Raw genomic sequence first — 25,143 nt, forward strand, 5'->3', positions numbered from 1 at the left:
AGAGGTTACAGGGTCTATGTGTGAGATGTAGTATTATAGTATTATAATAGCGCCCCCTTGTGTACAGCCTGGTCATGTACCGGGGAGTCATCCTAGAGGTTACAGGGTCTATGTGTGAGATGTAGTATTATAGTATTATAATAGCGCCCCCTTGTGTACAGCCCTGGTCATGTACCGGGGAGTCATCCTAGAGGTTACAGGGTCTATGTGTGAGATGTAGTATTATAGTATTATAATAGCGCCCCCTTGTGTACAGTCCTGGTCATGTACCGGGGAGTCATCCTAGAGGTTACAGGGTCTATGTGTGAGATGTAGTATTATAGTATTATAATAGCGCCCCCTTGTGTCTGTGATGTCAGCAGTGGGGGACGGCTATCCTTTGCTGATATATACACTCACTAAACCTTTAAATAGGAAATAAGAAAGAAATTGGCAGCAGAATTATAATAATCACTAAACTTAAAGAATACGAAACATCAGTAAGATCCGCGTCTTCTGCAAAAGAAATCATCGTTTGTGTCGGACTGAGGTTTCTTGGCAGTTCAGCTCCAGATGTCAGGAGGTCACTGGGTGACAGCGCCATATTGTGGCAGTTAACTAAAAATTCAGAAACTAACAGAAAAATTCCCTACTTTATCATTCCCAAAAATCCTTGTCATGCTTCCATTACATTCAGCCTCCAATGGATTCATTATGTGCACCGATCAGCCAGTGCTGCCAGACCCCGGCCAATCAAATTATTCAGGGTGGGGGGGGGGGGCACTCTTCATCATCCCCCAGGAAATAGAACAGATTTTAACCCTTCTGAAAGTTTCTGGAGATTTTGCTTTTCAGATTAAACACATTCAAAAGTAAAGGTCCTTAAAACTATAGATTTTTTGAAAGCAGACGACCAGGCGATTGCATTTGTTTGGATTATCAGTTGGCAGCCGGTGCCACCCTCATGCAACTTTGTGACACAAGTTATTCATATACAGAATATATACTAATTGCACCTGAAATTGTCACTGTAACTCCTTAACGCCGAGGCCCTTTTTCATTTTTGCGTTTCCATTTTTCATTCCCCACCTTCAAAAATCTTTTTTTATTCTCCCATGTACAGAGCTGTGCGAGGGCTTGTTTTCTTTGTATCAAATTACACTTCATAGAGACGGTGCCTAATAATCCGCGATGTGTTACTGGGAAGCGGGAAAACATTTCAAATACAGTGAAATTGGTGATAAATTTGCGCCATTTGTTTGTGGGCTTGGTTTTTACGGTCCTGGAGATGCTACATTTCTATATGTTTTATTGTGTTTAAATACAGGCAGTCCCCGGGTTACATACAAGATAGGGTCCGGAGGTTTGTTCTTGAGTTGAATTTGTATGTAGGTCGAAACTGTATATTTTATAATTGAAGCTCTAGACAATTTTTTTTCTTTTGTCCCAGTGACAATCGGAGTTTCAAATTTTTTGCTGTAATGGGACTAAGGATTATCCATAAAGCTTCAGTACAGACACCTTACAGCTGATCATTGCAGCCTGGGACTATAGTAACATCCAGAGAAGTCACCAGAGGTCACAGGGGGCAGAGAGGTCATCAGAGGTCACAGGGGGCAGAGAGGTCACAAGAGGGGTCAGTCTGTAACTATGGGTTGTCTGTAAGTCGGGTGTCCTTAAGTAGGGGACCGCCTGTACATTAAAAAAATAAATAAAAACCTTCTGTACAAAAGAAAATTGTCTTCCGGAGCTAATCATTTTTTCATACTTCGGTGTACGGAGCTGTGAGAGGTGTCAATTTAAGTGGGAGGCGCCGAGGTTTTTTTTTTTTTTGCTACCATTTTGGGGACTGTACGACCTATTGATCAGTTTTTATTGAAATGTTTATATGTGGCAAAATGGTGAAAGAGTAAGGTTTCCAACATTTGGACGCTATTATCCATTAGGGGGTTGAACGCTGAGAATAACTGTTACTATATTTGGATTGATCAGACATTTTGGGGCGCGGCGATACCGACACATGTCTATCACTTTTTCAATTTATTTAATTTTATATCAGTTCTAGAGAACGCGGGTGATTAGACTGTTTAGGGTTTTTTTAAAAAAAGTTTAAAATGTTTTTTTCAGGCCCTAGGTCTTCTAACCCGAGGTTGTCTGATTCATGTTACCATATATTGCCATACTTCATTATGGTAGTATATGAGGATTTTACACATCATCTTTTACAATGTGCCATTGGCACATTGTAATAGACGCTATGAAACTACAAAGCCCCGGATCTTATAAAGACCCAAGGCTGTTGTGGCGACAGATAGTCACTCCTTATCGAGGTCACATGAAGAAACAATCTAAGCCAAGATGCTAGCCCCCTAGCTTTATGACTGCTTCACCGACGGCGGTCAAAGAGTTAGCACCTTGTATGGAGAGGGCTCACATATCAGTAAGGGGTTAAATGTAAATATCTCTAGATCCCTGCCACCTAGAAACACAATATTCATATGAAAGAGGAGATTTTCCCTACTTAGAAGAAAACTGACATTCTAGGTGCCAGTGATCTGAAGTTACAGCTCCTTAAATCTAAGAAGTATCTAATACACCCTCTGCCACAGAGATGACACCCTGTGAGGACATAGAAGATATATGCTTGGTGATAAAAGGGAGGATCCAGTTCTATGGTGGCCAATGCTGATCACCAGATGATATAAGATATAAGGACATCAAATATTCAGAGAAATTGCCAAACCTTCTCCAGGAGAACATTCTGCCACGTACGGAACATGTTCAGGAAACTTTTGTCTCTTGCAGCAAATGATGTGAAAAAAAACTGAAGAAAAACAATGTATAATTACTGTACTTATAATACTGCCCCTTATGTACAAGAATATAACTACTATAATACTGCCCCCAATGTACAAGAATATAACTACTATAATACTGCCCCCTATGTACAAGAATATAACTACTATAATACTGCCCCCTATGTACAAGAATATAACTACTATAATACTGCCCCCTATGTACAAGAATATAACTACTATAATACTGCCCCCTATGTACAAGAATATAACTACTATAATACTGCCCCCTATGTACAGGAATATAACTACTATAATACTGCCCCCTATGTACAAGAATATAACTACTATAATACTGCCCCCTATGTACAGGAATATAACTACTATAATACTGCCCCCAATGTACAAGAATATAACTACTATAATACTGCCCCCTATGTACAAGAATATAACTACTATAATACTGCCCCCTATGTACAAGAATATAACTACTATAATACTGCCCCCTATGTACAGGAGTATAACTACTATAATACTGCCCCCTATGTACAAGAATATATCTACTATAATACTGCCCCCTATGTACAGGGATATCACTACTATAATACTGCCCCCTATGTACAGGAATATAACTACTATAATACTGCCCCCTATGTACAGGAATATAACTACTATAATACTGCTCCCTATGTACAAGAATATAACTACTATAATACTGCCCCCTATGTACAGGAATATAACTACTATAATACTGCCCCCTATGTACAGGAATATAACTACTATAATACTGCCCCCTATGTACAGGAATATAACTACTATAATACTGCCCCCTATGTACAGGAATATAACTACTATAATACTGCTCCCTATGTACAGGAATATAACTACTATAATACTGCCTCCTATGTACAGGAATATAACTACTATAATACTGCCTCCTATGTACAGGAATATAACTACTATAATACTGCCCCCTATGTACAAGAATATAACTACTATAATACTGCCCCCTATGTACAGGAATATAACTACTATAATACTGCTCCTATGTACAGGAATATAACTACTATAATACTGCCCCCTATGTACAGGAATATAACTACTATAATACTGCCCCCTGTGTACAAGAATATAACTACTATAATACTGCCCCTATGTACAGGAATATAACTACTATAATACTGTCCCCTATGTACAAGAATACAACTACTATAATACTGCCCCCTATGTACAGGGATATAACTACTATAATACTGCTCCCTATGTACAGGAATATAACTACTATAATACTGCCTCCTATGTACATGAATATAACTACTATAATACTGCCCCCTATGTAAAAGAATATAACTACTATAATACTGCCCCCTATGTACAAGAATATAACTACTATAATACTGCCTCCTATGTACAGGAATATAACTACTATAATACTGCCCCCTATGTACAGGAATATAACTACTATAATACTGCCCCCTATGTAAAAGAATATAACTACTATAATACTGCCCCCTATGTACAAGAATATAACTACTATATTACTGCCCCCTATGTACAGGAATATAACTACTATAATACTGCCTCCTATGTACAGGAATATAACTACTATAATACTGCTCTCTATGTACAGGAATATAACTACTATAATACTGCCCCCTATGTACAGGAATATAACTACTATAATACTGCCCCAAGGACAAGAATATAACTACTATAATACTGCCCCCTATGTACAAGAATATAACTACTATAATACTGCCCCTATGTACAGGAATATAACTACTATAATACTGTCCCCTATGTACAAGAATATAACTACTATAATACTGCCCCCTATGTACAGGGAAATAACTACTATAATACTGCTCCCTATGTACAGGAATATAACTACTATAATACTGCCCCCTATGTACAGGAATATAACTACTATAATACTGCCCCCTATGTAAAAGAATATAACTACTATAATACTGCCCCCTATGTACAAGAATATAACTACTATAATACTGCCTCCTATGTACAGGAATATAACTACTATAATACTGCCCCCTATGTACAGGAATATAACTACTATAATACTGCCCCCTATGTAAAAGAATATAACTACTATAATACTGCCCCCTATGTACAAGAATATAACTACTATATTACTGCCCCCTATGTACAGGAATATAACTACTATAATACTGTCTCCTATGTACAGGAATATAACTACTATAATACTGCCCACTATGTACAGGAATATAACTACTATAATACTGCCCCCTATGTACAGGAATATAACTACTATAATACTGCCCCTATGTACAAGAATATAACTACTATAATACTGCCCCCTATGTACAAGAATATAACTACTATAATACTGCCCCTATGTACCAGAATATAACTACTATAATACTGCCCCTATGTACAAGAATATAACTACTATAATACTACCCCCAATCTACAAGAATATAACTACTATAATACTGCCCGCTATGTACAGGAATATAACTACTATAATACTATCCCCTATGTACAGGAATATAACTACTATAATACTGCCCACTATGTACAGGAATATAACTACTATAATACTGCCCCCTATGTACAGGAATATAACTACTATAATACTGCCCCTATGTACAAGAATATAACTACTATAATACTGCCCCCTATGTACAGGAATATAACTACTATAATACTGCCCCCTATGTACAAGAATATAACTACTATAATACTGCCCCTATGTACAAGAATATAACTACTATAATACTACCCCCAATCTACAAGAATATAACTACTATAATACTGCCCGCTATGTACAGGAATATAACTACTATAATACTATCCCCTATGTACAGGAATATAACTACTATAATACTGCCCCCTATGTACAGGAATATAACTACTATAATACTGCCCCCTATGTACAAGAATATAACTACTATAATACTGCCCCATATGTACAGGAATATAACTACTATAATACTGCCCCCTATGTACAGGAATATAACTACTATAATACTGCCCCCTATGTACAGGAATATAACTACTATAATACTGCCCCCCTGTGTACAGGAATATAACTACTATAATACTGCCCACTATGTACAGGAATATAACTACTATAATACTGCCCCCTATGTACAGGAATATAACTACTATAATACTGCCCCCTATGTAAAAGAATATAACTACAATAATATTGCCCCCTATGTACAAGAATATAACTACTATAATACTGCCTCCTATGTACAGGAATATAACTACTATAATACTGCCCCCTATGTACAGGAATATAACTACTATAATACTGCCCCCTATGTACAAGAATATAACTACTATAATACTGCCCCCTATGTACAGGAATATAACTACTATAATACTGCCCCCCTATATACAGGAATATAACTACTATAATACTGCCCCCTATGTACAAGAATATAACTACTATAATACTGCCCCCTATGTACAAGAATATAACTACTATAATACTGCCCCCTATGTACAGGAATATAACTACTATAATACTGCCCCCTATGTACAAGAATATAACTACTATAATACTGCCCCCTATGTACAAGAATATAACTACTATAATACTGCCTCCTATGTACAAGAATATAACTACTATAATACTGCCCCCTATGTACAGTAATATAACTACTATAATACTGCCCCCTATGTACAGGAATATAACTACTATAATACTGCCCCCTATGTACAAGAATATATCTACTATAATACTGCACCCTATGTACAAGAATATAACTACTATAATACTGCACACTATGTACAAGAATATAACTACTATAATACTGCCTCCTATGTACAGGAATATAACTACTATAATACTGCCCCTATGTACAAGAATATAACTGCTATAATACTGCCCCTATGTCCATTACCTTCTCGTTCTCTGTGCTGATCTGGATGGCGTTGGGGATGAGTCGGGCCGTCTTCTCCTTGGTCATGGAGGTGACCTCTCTTAGTGATATACATATCTGTGGGGATGATGTTGTAGAACTGGTATAAATTTCGATTCATTCACTTTATGAAGGCAAAATAAGGGAAACAGAAGCCCCTCCTCTAATTTTCATGCCACGCCCACCATTGCAATATTACCCTGTGGCAGCACAAATGCAAGGGGTATATAGATGGTTCTGCCCCGTTGTAATTATGAAGAAAGCCCTGATGATCCAACCATGTCTGGTCCTCTGGGATTGTCCAGGGGTGTCCAACTGGCCAATCAAAGCCATGCTGAGTCGCGAGGGGCATAGAGCTGCCTGATTGGCTGCTCTGCGGCACATGACACAACATGTCCGGGTTATGTCTGGGTCAGGTGGAGGTCATCTCTATATACCTCCACTAACACACACACTTGTATATGAATATATCGGTCACAAGGCTGTGGGTTTTACCGAAGTTTCCCATCGGAAGATGTTGCTATGGAAACAGATCCAGCTCTCGGAGAGGTAGAGGCGTCCCTGGAGTAGGATATCCTTCTGGAGGGCACAGGCGTAATCTGGAAGGAATCAAAGGTTATGTACAGGGAGGTGAAGTAGATGACCCCCAGCCAACTTGCATACTAGTTTTGGAATCTGGGTAATTATAATATTTGAATGTTCATGATTATTGTTTAATATGTATCCGGTCCTGTATACAGCCAGTACTACCTCAGCCCGGCTACTACCAGACACATCCTGTATACAGCCAGTACTACCTCAGCCCGGCTACTACCAGACACATCCTGTATACAGCCAGTACTACCTCAGCCCGGCTACTACCAGACACATCCTGTATACAGCCAGTACAACCTCAGCCCGGCTACTACCAGACACATCCTGTATACAGCCAGTACTACCTCAGCCCAGCTACTACCAGACACATACTGTATACAGCCAGTACTACCTCAGCCCGGCTACTACCAGACACATCCTGTATACAGCCAGTACTACCTCAGCCCGGCTACTACCAGACACATTCTGTATACAGCCAGTACTACCTCAGCCCGGCTACTACCAGACACATCCTGTATACAGCCAGTACTACCTCAGCCCGGCTTCTACCAGACACATCCTGTATACAGCCAGTACTACCTCAGCCCAGCTACTACCAGACTCATCCTGTATACAGCAAGTACTACCTCAGCCCGGCTACTACCAGACACATCCTGTATACAGCCAGTACTACCTCAGCCCGGCTACTACCAGACACATCCTGTATACAGCCAGTACTACCTCAGCCCGGCTACTACCAGACACATCCTGTATACAGCCAGTACTACCTCAGCCCGGCTTCTACCAGACACATCCTGTATACAGCCAGTACTACCTCAGCCCGGCTACTACCAGACACATCCTGTATACAGCCAGTACTACCTCAGCCCGGCTACTACCAGACCCATCCTGTATACAGCCAGTACTACCTCAGCCCGGCTACTACCAGACACATCCTGTATACAGCCAGTACTACCTCAGCCCAGCTACTACCAGACACATCCTGTATACAGCCAGAACTACCTCAGCCCGGCTACTACCAGACACATCCTGTATACAGCCAGTACTACCTCAGCCCAGCTACTACCAGACACATCCTGTATACAGCCAGTACTACCTCAGCCTAGCTACTACCAGACACATCCTGTATACAGCCAGAACTACCACAGCCCGGCTACTACCAGACACATCCTGTATACAGCCAGTACTACCTCAGCCCGGCTACTACCAGACACATCCTGTATACAGTCAGTACTACCTCAGCCAGGCTACTACCAGACACATCCTATATACAGCCAGTACTACCTCAGCCCGGCTACTACCAGACACATCCTGTATACAGCCAGTACTACCTCAGCCCGGCTACTACCAGACACATCCTGTATACAGCCAGAACTACCTCAGCCCGCCTACTACCAGACACATCCTGTATACAGCCAGTACTACCTCAGCCCAGCTACTACCAGACACATCCTGTATACAGCCAGAACTACCTCAGCCCGCCTACTACCAGACACATCCTGTATACAGCCAGTACTACCTCAGCCTAGCTACTACCAGACACATCCTGTATACAGCCAGAACTACCACAGCCCGGCTACTACCAGACACATCCTGTATACAGCCAGTACTACCTCAGCCCGGCTACTACCAGACACATCCTGTATACAGCCAGTACTACCTCAGCCCAGCTACTGCCAGACACCTCCTATATACAGTCAGTACTACCTCAGCCCAGCTACTACCAGACACATCCGGTATACAGCCAGTACTACCTCAGCCCAGCTACTACCAGACACATCCTGTATACAGCCAGTACTACCTCAGCCCTGCTACTACCAGACACATCCTGTATACAGCCAGTACTACCTCAGCCCAGCTACTACCAGACACATCCTGTATACAGCCAGTACAACCTCAGCCTACTACTACCAGACACATCCTATATACAGCCAGTACTACCTCAGCCCGGCTACTACCAGACACATCCTGTATACAGCCAGTACTACCTCAGCCCAGCTACTACCAGACACATCCTGTATACAGCCAGTACTACCTCAGCCCGGCTACTACCAGACACATCCTGTATACAGCCAGTACTACCTCAGGCCAGCTACTACCAGACACATCCTGTAAACAGTCAGTACTACCTCAGCCCAGCTACTACCAGACACATCCTGTATACAGCCAGTACTACCTCAGCCCGGCTACTACCAGACACATCCTGTATACAGCCAGTACTACCTCAGCCCAGCTACTACCAGACACATCCTGTATACAGCCAGTACTACCTCAGCCCGGCTACTACCAGACACATCCTGTATACAGCCAGTACTACCACAGCCCGGCTACTACCAGACACATCCTGTATACAGCCAGTACTACCTCAGCCCGGCTACTACCAGACACATCCTGTATACAGCCAGTACTACCACAGCCCGGCTACTACCAGACACATCCTGTATACAGCCAGTACTACCTCAGCCCGCCTACTACCAGACACATCCTGTATACAGCCAGTACTACCTCAGCCCTGCTACTACCAGACACATCCTGTATACAGCCAGTACTACCTCAGCCCGGCTACTACCAGACACATCCTGTATACAGCCAGTAGTACCTCAGCCCGCCTACTACCAGACACATCCTGTATACAGCCAGTACTACCTCAGCCCTGCTACTACCAGACACATCCTGTATACAGCCAGTACTACCTCAGCCCTACTACTACCAGACACATCCTGTATACAGCCAGTACTACCTCAGCCCATCTACTACCAGACACATCCTGTATACAGTCAGTACTACCTCAGCCCAGCTGCTACCAGACACATCCTGTATACAGTCAGTACTACCTCAGCCCAGCTACTACCAAACACATCCTGTATACAGCCAGTACTACCTCAGCTCTGCTACTACCAGACACATCCTGTATACAGCCAGTACTACCTCAGCCCGGCTACTACCAGACACATCCTGTATACAGCCAGTACTACGTCAGCCCGGCTTCTACCAGACACATCCTGTATACAGCCAGTACTACCTCAGCCCGGCTACTACCAGACACATCCTGTATACAGCCAGTACTACCTAAGCCCGGCTACTACCAGACACATCCTGTATACAGCCAGTACTACCTCAGCCCAGCTACTACCAGACACATCCTGTATACAGCCAGTACTACCTCAGCCCGGCTACTACCAGACACATCCTGTATACAGCCAGTACTACCTCAGCCCAGCTACTACCAGACACATCCTATATACAGCCAGTACTACCTCAGCCCGGCTACTACCAGACACATCCTGTATACAGCCAGTACTACCTCAGCCCGGCTACTACCAGACACATCCTGTATACAGCCAGTACTACCTCAGCCCAGCTACTACCAGACACATCCTATATACAGCCAGTACTACCTCAGCCCGGCTACTACCAGACACATCCTGTATACAGCCAGTACTACCTCAGCCCGGCTACTACCAGACACATCCTGTATACAGCCAGTACTACCAGACACATCCTGTATACAGCCAGTACTACCTCAGCCCGGCTACTACCAGACACATCCTGTATATAGCCAGTACTACCTCAGCCCAGCTACTACCAGACACATCCTGTATACAGCCAGTACAACCTCAGCCCGGCTACTACCAGACACATCCTGTATACAGCCAGTACTACCTCAGCCAGGCTACTACCAGACACATCCTGTATACAGCCAGTACTACCTCAGCCCGGCTACTACCAGACACATCCTGTATACAGCCAGTACTACCTCAGCCCAGCTACTACCAGACACATCCTATATACAGCCAGTACTACCTCAGCCCGGCTACTACCAGACACATCCTGTATACAGTCAGTACTACCTCAGCCCTGCTACTACCAGACACATCCTGTATACAGCCAGTACTACCTCAGCCCAGCTACTACCAGACACATCCTATATACAGCCAGTACTACCTCAGCCCAGCTACTACCAGACACATCCTATATACAGCCAGTACTACCTCAGCCCGGCTACTACCAGACACATCCTATATACAGCCAGTACTACCTCAGCCCAGCTACTACCAGACACATCCTGTATACAGCCAGTACTACCTCAGCCCGGCTACTACCAGACACATCCTGTATACAGCCAGTACTACCTCAGCCCGGCTACTACCAGACACATCCTGTATACAGCCAGTACTACCTCAGCCCAGCTACTACCAGACACATCCTATATACAGCCAGTACTACCTCAGCCCAGCTACTACCAGACACATCCTGTATACAGCCAGTACTACCTCAGCCCAGCTACTACCAGACACATCCTATATACAGCCAGTACTACCTCAGCCCAGCTAGACACATCCTATATACAGCCAGTACTACCTCAGCCCGGCTACTACCAGACACATCCTATATACAGCCAGTACTACCTCAGCCCAGCTACTACCAGACACATCCTGTATACAGCCAGTACTACCTCAGCCCGGCTACTACCAGACACATCCTGTATACAGCCAGTACTACCTCAGCCCGGCTACTACCAGACACATCCTGTATACAGCCAGTACTACCTCAGCCCAGCTACTACCAGACACATCCTATATACAGCCAGTACTACCTCAGCCCAGCTACTACCAGACACATCCTGTATACAGCCAGTACTACCTCAGCCCAGCTACTACCAGACACATCCTGTATACAGCCAGTACTACCTCAGCCCATCTACTACCAGACACATCCTGTATACAGCCAGTACTACCTCAGCCCAGCTACTACCAGACACATCCTGTATACAGCCAGTACTACCTCAGCCCGGCTACTACCAGACACATCCTGTATACAGCCAGTACTACCTCAGCCCGGCTACTACCAGACACATCCTGTATACAGCCAGTACTACCTCAGCCCAGCTACCACCAGACACATCCTGTATATAGCCAGTACTACCTCAGCCCAGCTACTACCAGACACATCCTGTATACAGCCAGTACTACCTCAGCCCGGCTACTACCAGACACATCCTGTATACAGCCAGTACTACCTCAGCCCAGCTACTACCAGACACATCCTGTATACAGCCAGTACTACCTCAGCCCAGCTACTACCAGACACATCCTGTATACAGCCAGTACTACCTCAGCCCTGCTACTACCAGACACATCCTGTGTACAGCCAGTACTACCTCAGCCCAGCTACTACCAGACACATCCTGTATACAGCCAGTACTACCTCAGCCCGGCTACTACCAGACACATCCTGTATACAGCCAGTACTACCTCAGCCCGGCTACTACCAGACACATCATGTATACAGCCAGTACAACCTCAGCCCGGCTACTACCAGACACATCCTGTATACAGCCAGTACTACCTCAGTCCGGCTACTACCAGACACATCCTGTATACAGCCAGTACTACCTCAGCCCGGCTACTACCAGACACATCCTGTATACAGCCAGTACTACCTCAGCCCAGCTACTACCAGACACATCCTATATACAGCCAGTACTACCTCAGCCCGGCTACTACCAGACACATCCTGTATACAGTCAGTAATACCTCAGCCCTGCTACTACCAGACACATCCTGTATACAGCCAGTACTACCTCAGCCCAGCTACTACCAGACACATCCTATATACAGCCAGTACTACCTCAGCCCAGCTACCACCAGACACATCCTGTATATAGCCAGTACTACCTCAGCCCAGCTACTACCAGACACATCCTGTATACAGCCAGTACAACCTCAGCCCGGCTACTACCAGACACATCCTGTATACAGCCAGTACTACCTCAGCCCGGCTACTACCAGACACATCCTGTATACAGCCAGTACTACCTCAGCCCAGCTACTACCAGACACATCCTATATACAGCCAGTACTACCTCAGCCCGGCTACTACCAGACACATCCTGTATACAGTCAGTACTACCTCAGCCCTGCTACTACCAGACACATCCTGTATACAGCCAGTACTACCTCTGCCCAGCTACTACCAGACACATCCTATATACAGCCAGTACTACCTCAGCCCAGCTACTACCAGACACATCCTATATACAGCCAGTACTACCTCAGCCCGGCTACTACCAGACACATCCTATATACAGCCAGTACTACCTCAGCCCAGCTACTACCAGACACATCCTGTATACAGCCAGTACTACCTAAGCCCAGGTACTACCAGACACATCCTGTATACAGCCAGTACTATCTCAGCCCGGCTACTACCAGACACATCCTGTATACAGCCAGTACTACCTCAGCCCGGCTACTACCAGACACATCCTGTATACAGCCAGTACTACCTCAGCCCAGCTACTACCGGACACATCCTGTATACAGCCAGTACTACCTCAGCCCAGCTACTACCAGACATATCCTGTATACAGCCAGTACTACCAGACACATCCTGTATACAGCCAGTACTACCTCAGCCCGGCTACTACCAGACACATCCTGTATATAGCCAGTACTACCTCAGCCCAGCTACTACCAGACACATCCTGTATACAGCCAGTACAACCTCAGCCCGGCTACTACCAGACACATCCTGTATACAGCCAGTACTACCTCAGCCCGGCTACTACCAGACACATCCTGTATACAGCCAGTACTACCTCAGCCCGGCTACTACCAGACACATCCTGTATACAGCCAGTACTACCTCAGCCCAGCTACTACCAGACACATCCTATATACAGCCAGTACTACCTCAGCCCGGCTACTACCAGACACATCCTGTATACAGTCAGTACTACCTCAGCCCTGCTACTACCAGACACATCCTGTATACAGCCAGTACTACCTCAGCCCAGCTACTACCAGACACATCCTATATACAGCCAGTACTACCTCAGCCCAGCTACTACCAGACACATCCTATATACAGCCAGTACTACCTCAGCCCGGCTACTACCAGACACATCCTATATACAGCCAGTACTACCTCAGCCCAGCTACTACCAGACACATCCTGTATACAGCCAGTACTACCTCAGCCTGGCTACTACCAGACACATCCTGTATACAGCCAGTACTACCTCAGCCCGGCTACTACCAGACACATCCTGTATACAGCCAGTACTACCTCAGCCCAGCTACTACCAGACACATCCTATATACAGCCAGTACTACCTCAGCCCAGCTACTACCAGACACATCCTGTATACAGCCAGTACTACCTCAGCCCAGCTACTACCAGACACATCCTATATACAGCCAGTACTACCTCAGCCCAGCTAGACACATCCTATATACAGCCAGTACTACCTCAGCCCGGATACTACCAGACACATCCTATATACAGCCAGTACTACCTCAGCCCAGCTACTACCAGACACATCCTGTATACAGCCAGTACTACCTCAGCCCGGCTACTACCAGACACATCCTGTATACAGCCAGTACTACCTCAGCCCGGCTACTACCAGACACATCCTGTATACAGCCAGTACTACCTCAGCCCAGCTACTACCAGACACATCCTATATACAGCCAGTACTACCTCAGCCCAGCTACTACCAGACACATCCTGTATACAGCCAGTACTACCTCAGCCCAGCTACTACCAGACACATCCTGTATACAGCCAGTACTACCTCAGCCCTGCTACTACCAGACACATCCTGTATACAGCCAGTACTACCTCAGCCCAGATACTACCAGACACATCCTGTATACAGCCAGTACTACCTCAGCCCAGCTACTACCAGACACATCCTGTATACAGCCAGTACTACCTCAGCCCGGCTACTACCAGACACATCCTGTATACAGCCAGTACTACCTCAGCCCGGCTACTACCAGACACATCCTGTATACAGCCAGTACTACCTCAGCCCAGCTACCACCAGACACATCCTGTATATAGCCAGTACTACCTCAGCCCAGCTACTACCAGACACATCCTGTATACAGCCAGTACAACCTCAGCCCGGCTACTACCAGACACATCCTGTATACAGCCAGTACTACCTCAGCCCGGCTACTACCAGACACATCCTGTATACAGCCAGTACTACCTCAGCCCGGCTACTACCAGACACATCCTGTATACAGCCAGTACTACCTCAGCCCAGCTACTACCAGACACATCCTATATACAGCCAGTACTACTTCAGCCCGGCTACTACCAGACACATCCTGTATACAGTCAGTAATACCTCAGCCCTGCTACTACCAGACACATCCTGTATACAGCCAGTACTACCTCAGCCCAGCTACTACCAGACACATCCTATATACAGCCAGTACTACCTCAGCCCAGCTACCACCAGACACATCCTGTATATAGCCAGTACTACCTCAGCCCAGCTACTACCAGACACATCCTGTATACAGCCAGTACAACCTCAGCCCGGCTACTACCAGACACATCCTGTATACAGCCAGTACTACCTCAGCCCGGCTACTACCAGACACATCCTGTATACAGCCAGTACTACCAGACACATCCTGTATACAGCCAGTACTACCTCAGCCCAGCTACTACCAGACACATCCTGTATACAGCCAGTACTACCTCTCCCCAGCTACTACCAGACACATCCTGTATACAGCCAGTACTACCTCAGCCCAGCTACTACCAGACACATCCTGTATACAGCCAGTACTACCTCAGCCCGGCTACTACCAGACACATCCTATATACAGCCAGTACTACCTCAGCCTGGCTACTACCAGACACATCCTGTATACAGCCAGTACTACCTCAGCCCAGCTACTACCAGACACATCCTGTATACAGCCAGTACCACCTCAGCCCAACTACTACCAGACACATCCTGTATACAGCCAGTACTACCTCAGCCCGGCTACTACCAGACACATCCTGTATACAGCCAGTACTACCTCAGCCCAGCTACTACCAGACACATCCTGTATACAGCCAGTACTAACTCAGCCCAGCTACTACCAGACACATCCTGTATACAGCCAAAACTACCAGACACATCCTATATACAGCCAGTACTACCTCAGCCCAGATACTACCAGACACATCCTGTATACAGCCAGTACTACCTCAGCCCAGCTACTACCAGACACATCCTGTATACAGCCAGTACTACCTCAGCCCAGCTACTACCAGACACATCCTGTATACAGCCAGTACTACCTCAGCCCGGCTACTACCAGACACATCCTGTATACAGCCAGTACTACCTCAGCCCAGGTACTACCAGACACATCCTGTATACAGCCAGTACTACCTCAGCCCAGCTACTACCAGACACATCCTGTATACAGCCAGTACTACCTCAGCCCGGCTACTACCAGACACATCCTGTATACAGCCAGTACTACCTCAGCCCTGCTACTACCAGACACATCCTGTATACAGCCAGTACTACCTCAGCCCGGCTACTACCAGACACATCCTGTATACAGCCAGTACTACCTCAGCCCAGCTACTACTAGACACATCCTGTATACAGCCAGTACTACCTCAGCCCGGCTACTACCAGACACATCCTGTATACAGCCAGTACTACCTCAGCCCGGCTACTACCAGACACATCCTGTATACAGCCAGTACTACCTCAGCCCCGCTACTACCAGACACATCCTGTATACAGCCAGTACTACCTCAGCCCGGCTACTACCAGACACATCCTGTATACAGCCAGTACTACCTCAGCCCAACTACTACCAGACACATCCTGTATACAGCCAGTACTACCTCAGCCCAGCTACTACCAGACACATCCTGTATACAGCCAGTACAACCTCAGCCCAGCTACTACCAGACACATCCTGTATACAGCCAGTACTACCTCAGCCCGGCTACTACCAGACACATCCTGTATACAGCCAGTACTACCTCAGCCCAGCTACTACCAGACACATCCTGTATACAGCCAGTACTACCAGACACATCCTGTATACAGCCAGTACTACCTCAGCCCGGCTACTACCAGACACATCCTATATACAGCCAGTACTACCTCAGCTCAGCTACTACCAGACACATCCTGTATACAGCCAGTACTACCTCAGCCCGGCTACTACCAGACACATCCTGTATACAGCCAGTACTACCTCAGCCCGCCTACTACCAGACACATCCTGTATACAGCCAGTACTACCTCAGCCCGGCTACTACAAGACACATCCTGTATACAGCCAGTACTACCTCAGCCCGGCTACTACCAGACACATCCTGTATACAGCCAGTACTACCTCAGCCCGGCTACTACCAGACACATCCTGTATACAGCCAGTACTACCTCAGCCCGGCTACTACCAGACACATCCTGTATACAGCCAGTACTACCTCAGCCCGGCTACTACCAGACACATCCTGTATACAGCCAGTACTACCTCAGCCCGGCTACTACCAGACACATCCTGTATACAGCCAGTACTACCTCTGCCCAGATACTACCAGACACATCCTGTATACAGCCAGTACTACCTCAGCCCAGCTACTACCAGACACATCCTGTATACAGCCAGTACTACCTCATCCCAGGTACTACCAGACACATCCTGTATACAGCCAGTACAACCTCAGCCCAGCTACTACCAGACACATCCTGTATACAGTCAGTACTACCTCAGCCCAGGTACTACCAGACACATCCTGTATACAGCCAGTACTACCTCAGCCCAGCTACTACCAGACACATCCTGTATACAGCCAGTACTACCAGACACATCCTGTATACAGCCAGTACTACCTCAGCCCCGCTACTACCAGACACATCCTGTATACAGCCAGTACTACCTCAGCCCAGATACTACCAGACACATCCTGTATACAGCCAGTACTACCTCAGCCCAGCTACTACCAGACACATCCTGTATACAGCCAGTACTACCTCATCCCAGCTACTACCAGACACATCCTGTATACAGCCAGTACTACCTCAGCCCTGCTACTACCAGACACATACTGTATACAGCCAGTACTACCAGACACATCCTGTATACAGCCAGTACTACCAGACACATCCTGTATACAACCAGTACTACCTCAGCCCGGCTACTACCAGACACATCCTGTATACAGCCAGTACTACCTCAGCCCAGCTACTACCAGACACATCCTGTATACAGCCAGTACTACCTCAGCCCAGCTACTACCAGACACATCCTGTATACAGCCAGTACTACCTCAGCCCGGCTACTACCAGACACATCCTGTATACAGCCAGTACTACCTCAGCCCAGCTACTACCAGACACATCCTGTATACAGCCAGTACTACAAGACACATCCTGTAAACAGCCAGTACTACCAGACACATCCTGTATACAGCCAGTACTACCTCAGCCCGGCTACTACCAGACACATCCTATATACAGCCAGTACTACCTCAGCCCGGCTACTACCAGACACATCCTGTATACAGCCAGTACTACCTCAGCCCGGCTACTACCAGACACATCATGCAAACAGTCAGTACTACCTCAGCCCAGCTACTACCAGACACATCCTGTATACAGCCAGTACTACCTCAGCCCGGCTACTACCAGACACATCCTGTATACAGCCAGTACTACCTCAGCCCGGCTACTACCAGACACATCCTGTATACAGCCAGTACTACCTCAGCCCGGCTACTACCAGACACATCCTGTATACAGCCAGTACTACCTCAGCCCAGCTACTACCAGACACATCCTGTAAACAGCCAGTACTACCTCAGCCCAGCTACTACCAGACACATCCTGTATACAGCCAGTACTACCTCAGCCCAGCTACTACCAGACACATCCTGTATACAGCCAGTACTACCTCGGCCCAGCTACTACCAGACACATCCTGTATACAGCCAGTACTACCTCAGCCCGGCTACTACCAGACACATCCTGTATACAGCCAGTACTACCTCAGCCCAGCTACTACCAGACACATCCTGTATACAGCCAGTACTACCTCAGCCCAGCTACTACCAGACACATCCTGTATACAGCCAGTACTACCTCAGCCCAGCTACTACCAGACACATCCTGTATACAGCCAGTACTACCTCAGCCCAGCTACTACCAGACACATCCTGTATACAGCCAGTACTACCTCAGCCCGGCTACTACCAGACACATCCTGTATACAGCCAGTACTACCTCAGCCCAGCTACTACCAGACACATCCTGTATACAGCCAGTACTACCTCAGCCCGGCTACTACAAGACACATCCTGTATACAGCCAGTACTACCTCAGCCCGGCTACTACCAGACACATCCTGTATACAGCCAGTACTACCTCAGCCCGGCTACTACCAGACACATCCTGTATACAGCCAGTACTACCTCAGCCCGGCTACTACCAGACACATCCTGTATACAGCCAGTACTACCTCAGCCTGGCTACTACCAGACACATCCTTTATACAGCCAGCACTACCAGACACATCCTGTATACAGCCAGTACTACCTCAGCCCAGCTACTACCAGACACATCCTGTATACAGCCAGTACTACCTCAGCCCGGCTACTACCAGACACATCCTGTATACAGCCAGTACTACCTCAGCCCGGCTACTACCAGACACATCCTGTATACAGCCAGTACTACCTCAGCCCGGCTACTACCAGACACATCCTGTATACAGCTAGTATTACCTCAGCCCAGCTACTACCAGACACATCCTGTATACAGCCAGTACTACCTCAGCCCGGCTACTACCAGACACATCCTGTATACAGCTAGTATTACCTCAGCCCAGCTACTACCAGACACATCCTGTATACAGCCAGTACTACCTCAGCCCGGCTACTACCAGACACATCCTGTATACAGCTAGTATTACCTCAGCCCAGCTACTACCAGACACATCCTGTATACAGCCAGTACTACCTCAGCCCAGCTACTACCAGACACATCCTGTATACAGCCAGTACTACCTCAGCCCGGCTACTACCAGACACATCCTATATACAGCCAGTACTACCTCAGCCCGGCTACTACCAGACACATCCTATATACAGCCAGTACTACCTCAGCCCGGCTACTACCAGATACATCCTGTATACAGCCAGTACTACCTCAGCCCGGCTACTACCAGACACATCCTGTATACAGCCAGTACTACCTCAGCTCAGCTACTACCAGATACATCCTGTATACAGCCAGTACTACCTCAGCCCGGCTACTACCAGATACATCCTGTATACAGCCAGTACTACCTCAGCCCGGCTACTACCAGACACATCCTATATACAGCCAGTACTACCTCAGCCCGGCTACTACCAGATACATCCTGTATACAGCCAGTACTACCTCAGCCCGGCTACTACCAGACACATCCTATATACAGCCAGTACTACCTCAGCCCGGCTACTACCAGACACATCCTATATACAGCCAGTACTACCTCAGCCCGGCTACTACCAGATACATCCTGTATACAGCCAGTACTACCTCAGCCCGGCTACTACCAGACACATCCTGTATACAGCCAGTACTACCTCAGCCCGGCTACTACCAGACACATCCTGTATACAGCCAGTACTACCTCAGCCCGGCTACTACCAGTCACATCCTGTATACAGCCAGTACTACCTCATCCCGGCTACTACCAGACACATCCTGTATACAGCCAGTACTACCTCAGCCCGGCTACTACCAGTCACATCCTGTATACAGCCAGTACTACCTCAGCCCAGCTACTACCAGACACATCCTGTATACAGCCAGTACTACCTCATCCCGGCTACTACCAGACACATCCTGTATACAGCCAGTACTACAAGACACATCCTGTATACAGCCAGTACTACCAGACACATCCTGTATACAGCCAGTACTACCTCAGCCCAGCTACTACCAGACACATCCTGTATACAGCCAGTACTACCTCATCCCGGCTACTACCAGACACATCCTGTATACAGCCAGTACTACCTCAGCCCGGCTACTACCAGTCACATCCTGTATACAGCCAGTACTACCTCAGCACAGCTACTACCAGACACATTCTGTATACAGCCAGTACTACCTCAGCCCGGCTACTACCAGACACATCCTGTATACAGCCAGTACTACCTCAGCCCGGCTACTACCAGACACATCCTGTATACAGCCAGCACTACCTCAGCCCGGCTACTACCAGTCACATCCTGTATACAGCCAGTACTACCTCAGCACAGCTACTACCAGACACATCCTGTATACAGCCAGTACTACCTCAGCCCAGCTACTACCAGACACATCCTGTATACAGCCAGTACTACCTCAGCCCAGCTACTACCAGACACATCCTGTATACAGCCAGTACTACAAGACACATCCTGTATACAGCCAGTACTACCAGACACATCCTGTATACAGCCAGTACTACCAGACACATCCTGTATACAGCCAGTACTACCCAGCTATGTCTCATCCTGGGCTGTAAGTTCCATCTTCCTGGTGATAATGTTGTCTCTATGTGGATCATACATGTACACCGGTCTCTGGATCCTCAGCCCCATCATACAGTAATCTTTGACCTGGATCATCATACACACTTACCTACTATAAGTTTCTCGCTCTCTGGTAAGTCTTTGAACAATCTGCGAAACTCTTCGCTCCTCTGTTTGTATGTGGAGCTGGAGACCTGAGGAGAAGGATGGAGACCATTACAGGTCTGGCAGGAAAGGACCATGGGACCCCCCATCACATCCAGGTCGGCTCTCCACAAGATATACACCAAGATGTCACCCTGCATATATACAGGAATGTTTCCATTCACTGACAGCATGCAGAGATCCTGGACAAGGGGAGGTATTCATAATGTGACTACACCCAGCAATGAGCTCATGTAGTATTTGAACACATCAGAACTGCCATGTGCAGGGGGCTCTGAGCGATAACAACTGGGGGTCCCTCATGGCAGATTGTCCCTGTGACATCCCGATACAGGGGGTTCTGGGCTAGAGCATCTGGGGGTCCCTCATGGCTGCTCCCCCTCATGACAACGCAGTGTAGGAGCCCCTGAGTGATAATATCTGGGGGTCTATCATTGCTTACCCCACCCTATGACATCGCTCTGCAGGGGGCTCTGAGCTACAGTATTTGGGGGTCCCTCATGGCAGACCCCACCCCATGACATCTTGCTGCAGGGGACTCTGAGCGATAATATCTGGGGTCTGTCATTGCTTACCCCACCCTATGACATCGCTCTGCAGGGGGCTCTGAGCTACAGTATTTGGGGGTCCCTTATGGAAGACCCCACCCCATGACATCGCACTGCAGGAGGCTCTGAACGCTAATATCTGGGGTCTATCATAGCAGACCCCTCCCCATGACTTCCCGCTGCAGAGGGCTCACCTATGCTATTTGGGGGTCTATCATGGCACTGCCCACCCCATGACTTCCCACTGCAGAGGGCTCTGAGCTATGCTATTTGGGGGTCCCTCATGGCACTGCCCACCCCATGACTTCCCACTGCAGGGGGCTCTTAACTATGATATTTGGGGGTCCCTCATGGCAGACCCCACCCCATTATAGAGTTTCACCTAGTGGAGGATTTAGGTATTACAGTGATATTGGAGCTATGCAGCAGAAGATTTACCCTGGGGATAAGAATCTGCAGGGACCTGGCATAGAGGGCATCACTCCTCCTATAGGATCCTAAAATATAGGAAACACTTATTCTAAAGTACCCCTTTAAGCGCAGTACAGGTGTAGCCTGGAGAACAAGGAGTGTAGAGAAGGGGTTAACAGGAGCATGGAAACACCGGACTGGAAAGTTTGTAATTGTGCACAGAACATTTGCTGCGGGGATTATGTGTTATCTGCGGAGCAGAACAACCTACAACAATGACATAAGTGTCCGGGGAGGAGGGAGGGGGCAGAGATCCGCACTATTATATGTCATGTGGCACAGGCGGATGCCCCCACACCCAGACACATCGGCGCCACCACCGCAGCCTCCAGCTCTGCCAGGCAGCCCGTGCCATCAACACAGATATGTACACCCGATTATAAGGGGTTAAGACCCCAATATCCACAAGAATAGAATATATCAGTCCATATGGCTGTATTATTTAGGCAGTGTAGGGCAGTATTATTTAGGCAGTGTAGGGTTGTATTATTTAGGCAGTGTAGTGCTGTATTATTTAGGCAGTGTAGTGCTGTATTATTTAGGCAGTGTAGTATTGTATTATTTAGGCAGTGTAGGGCTGTATTATTTAGGTAGTGTATGGTTGTATTATTTAGGGAGTGTAGTGCAGTATTAATTAGGCAGTGTAGTGCTGTATTATTTAGGCAGTGTAGTGCTGTATTATTTAGGCAGTGTAGGGCTGTATTATTTAGGTAGTGTATGGTTGTATTATTTAGGGAGTGCAGTGCAGTATTATTTAGGCAGTGTAGTGCGGTATTATTTAGGCAGTGTAGTATTGTATTATTTAGGCAGTGTAGGGCTGTATTATTTAGGCAGTGTAGGGCTGTATTATTTAGGTAGTGTATGGTTGTATTATTTAGGGAGTGCAGTGCAGTATTATTTAGGCAGTGTAGGGTTGTATTATTTAGGGAGTGTAGGGCTGTATTATTTAGGCAGTGTAGGGCTGTATTATTTAGGCAGTGTAGGGCTGTATTATTTAGGCAGTGTAGGGTTGTATTATTTAGGGAGTGTAGTGCTGTATTATTTAGGGAGTGTAGTGCTGTATTATTTAGACAGTGTAGTGCTGTATTATTTAGGCAGTGTAGGGTTGTATTATTTAGGCAGTGTAGGGCTGTAATATTTAGGCAGTGTAGGGCTGTATTATTTAGGTAGTGTATGGTTGTATTATTTAGGGAGTGCAGTGCAGTATTATTTAGGCAGTGTAGGGTTGTATTATTTAGGGAGTGTAGTGCTGTATTATTGAGGCAGTGTAGGGCTGTATTATTTAGGCAGTGTAGCGCTGTATTATTTAGGCAGTGTAGGGTTGTATTATTTAGGCAGTGTATGGCTGTATTATGTAGGCAGTGCAGGGCTGTATTATTTAGGCAGTGTAGTGCTGTATTATTTAGGCAGTGTAGGGCTGAATTATTTAGGCAGTGTAGGGCTGAATTATTTAGGCAGTGTAGTGCTGTATTATTTAGGCAGTGTAGTGCTGTATTATTTAGGCAGTGTAGGACTGTATTATTTAGGTAGTGTAGGGCTGCATTATTTAGGCAGTGTATGGCTGTATTATTTAGGCAGTGTAGTGCAGTATTATTTAGGTAGTGTAGTGCTGTATTATTTAGGCAGTGAAGTGCTGTATTATTTAGGTAGTGTAGTGCTGTATTATTTAGGCAGTGTAGTGCTGTATTATTTAGGCAGTGTAGTGCTGTATTATTTAGGTAGTGTAGTGCTGTATTATTTAGGCAGTGAAGTGCTGTATTATTTAGGTAGTGTAGTGCTGTATTATTTAGGCAGTGTAGTGCTGTATTATGTAGGCAGTGTATGGCTGTATTATTTAGGCAGTGTAGTGCTGTATTATTTAGGTAGTGTAGTGCTGTATTATTTAGGCAGTGTAGTGCTGTATTATGTAGGCAGTGTATGGCTGTATTATTTAGGTAGTGTATGGCTGTATTATTTAGGCAGTGTAGTGCTGTATTATTTAGGTAGTGTAGGGCTGTATTATTTAGGCAGTGTAGGGCTGTATTATTTAGGCAGTGTAGTGCTGTATTATTTAGTCAGTGTAGTGCTGTATCATTTAGGCAGTGTAGGGCTGTATTATTTAGGCAGTGTAGTGCAGTATTATTTAGGCAGTGTAGTGCTGTATTATTTAGGCAGTGTAGTGCTGTATTATTTAGGCAGTGTAGGGCTGCATTATTTAGGCAGTGTAGGGCTGTATTATTTAGGCAGTGTAGGGCTGCATTATTTAGGCAGTGTAGGGCTGTATTATTTAGGCAGTGTAGGGCTGTATTATTTAGGCAGTGTATGGCTGTATTATTTAGGCAGTGTAGGGCTGTATTAATTAGGCAG

General features: G+C 46.3%; 1 protein-coding gene across 6 annotated transcripts in view; it reads right to left on the minus strand.

Moving 5' to 3' along the window:
- The window catches only part of GRAMD1C (GRAM domain containing 1C), a 145,865-nt gene that overhangs the window by 57,333 nt on the left and 63,389 nt on the right, over positions 1-25,143 (minus strand). For all 6 annotated transcript variants that reach the window (XM_072138944.1, XM_072138940.1, XM_072138942.1 and 3 more), the window contains 4 exons: positions 21,723-21,807; positions 7,181-7,284; positions 6,668-6,763; positions 2,723-2,803 (listed from right to left, as the gene is read on the minus strand). In XM_072138944.1, coding sequence (XP_071995045.1) covers positions 2,723-2,803; positions 6,668-6,763; positions 7,181-7,284; positions 21,723-21,807 — 366 coding nt within the window. The remainder of the gene's footprint in view (positions 1-2,722; positions 2,804-6,667; positions 6,764-7,180; positions 7,285-21,722; positions 21,808-25,143) is intronic.

The sequence above is a fragment of the Engystomops pustulosus genome, chromosome 2, assembly GCF_040894005.1.
Source record: "Engystomops pustulosus chromosome 2, aEngPut4.maternal, whole genome shotgun sequence".
Lineage (NCBI taxonomy): Eukaryota > Metazoa > Chordata > Amphibia > Anura > Leptodactylidae > Engystomops > Engystomops pustulosus.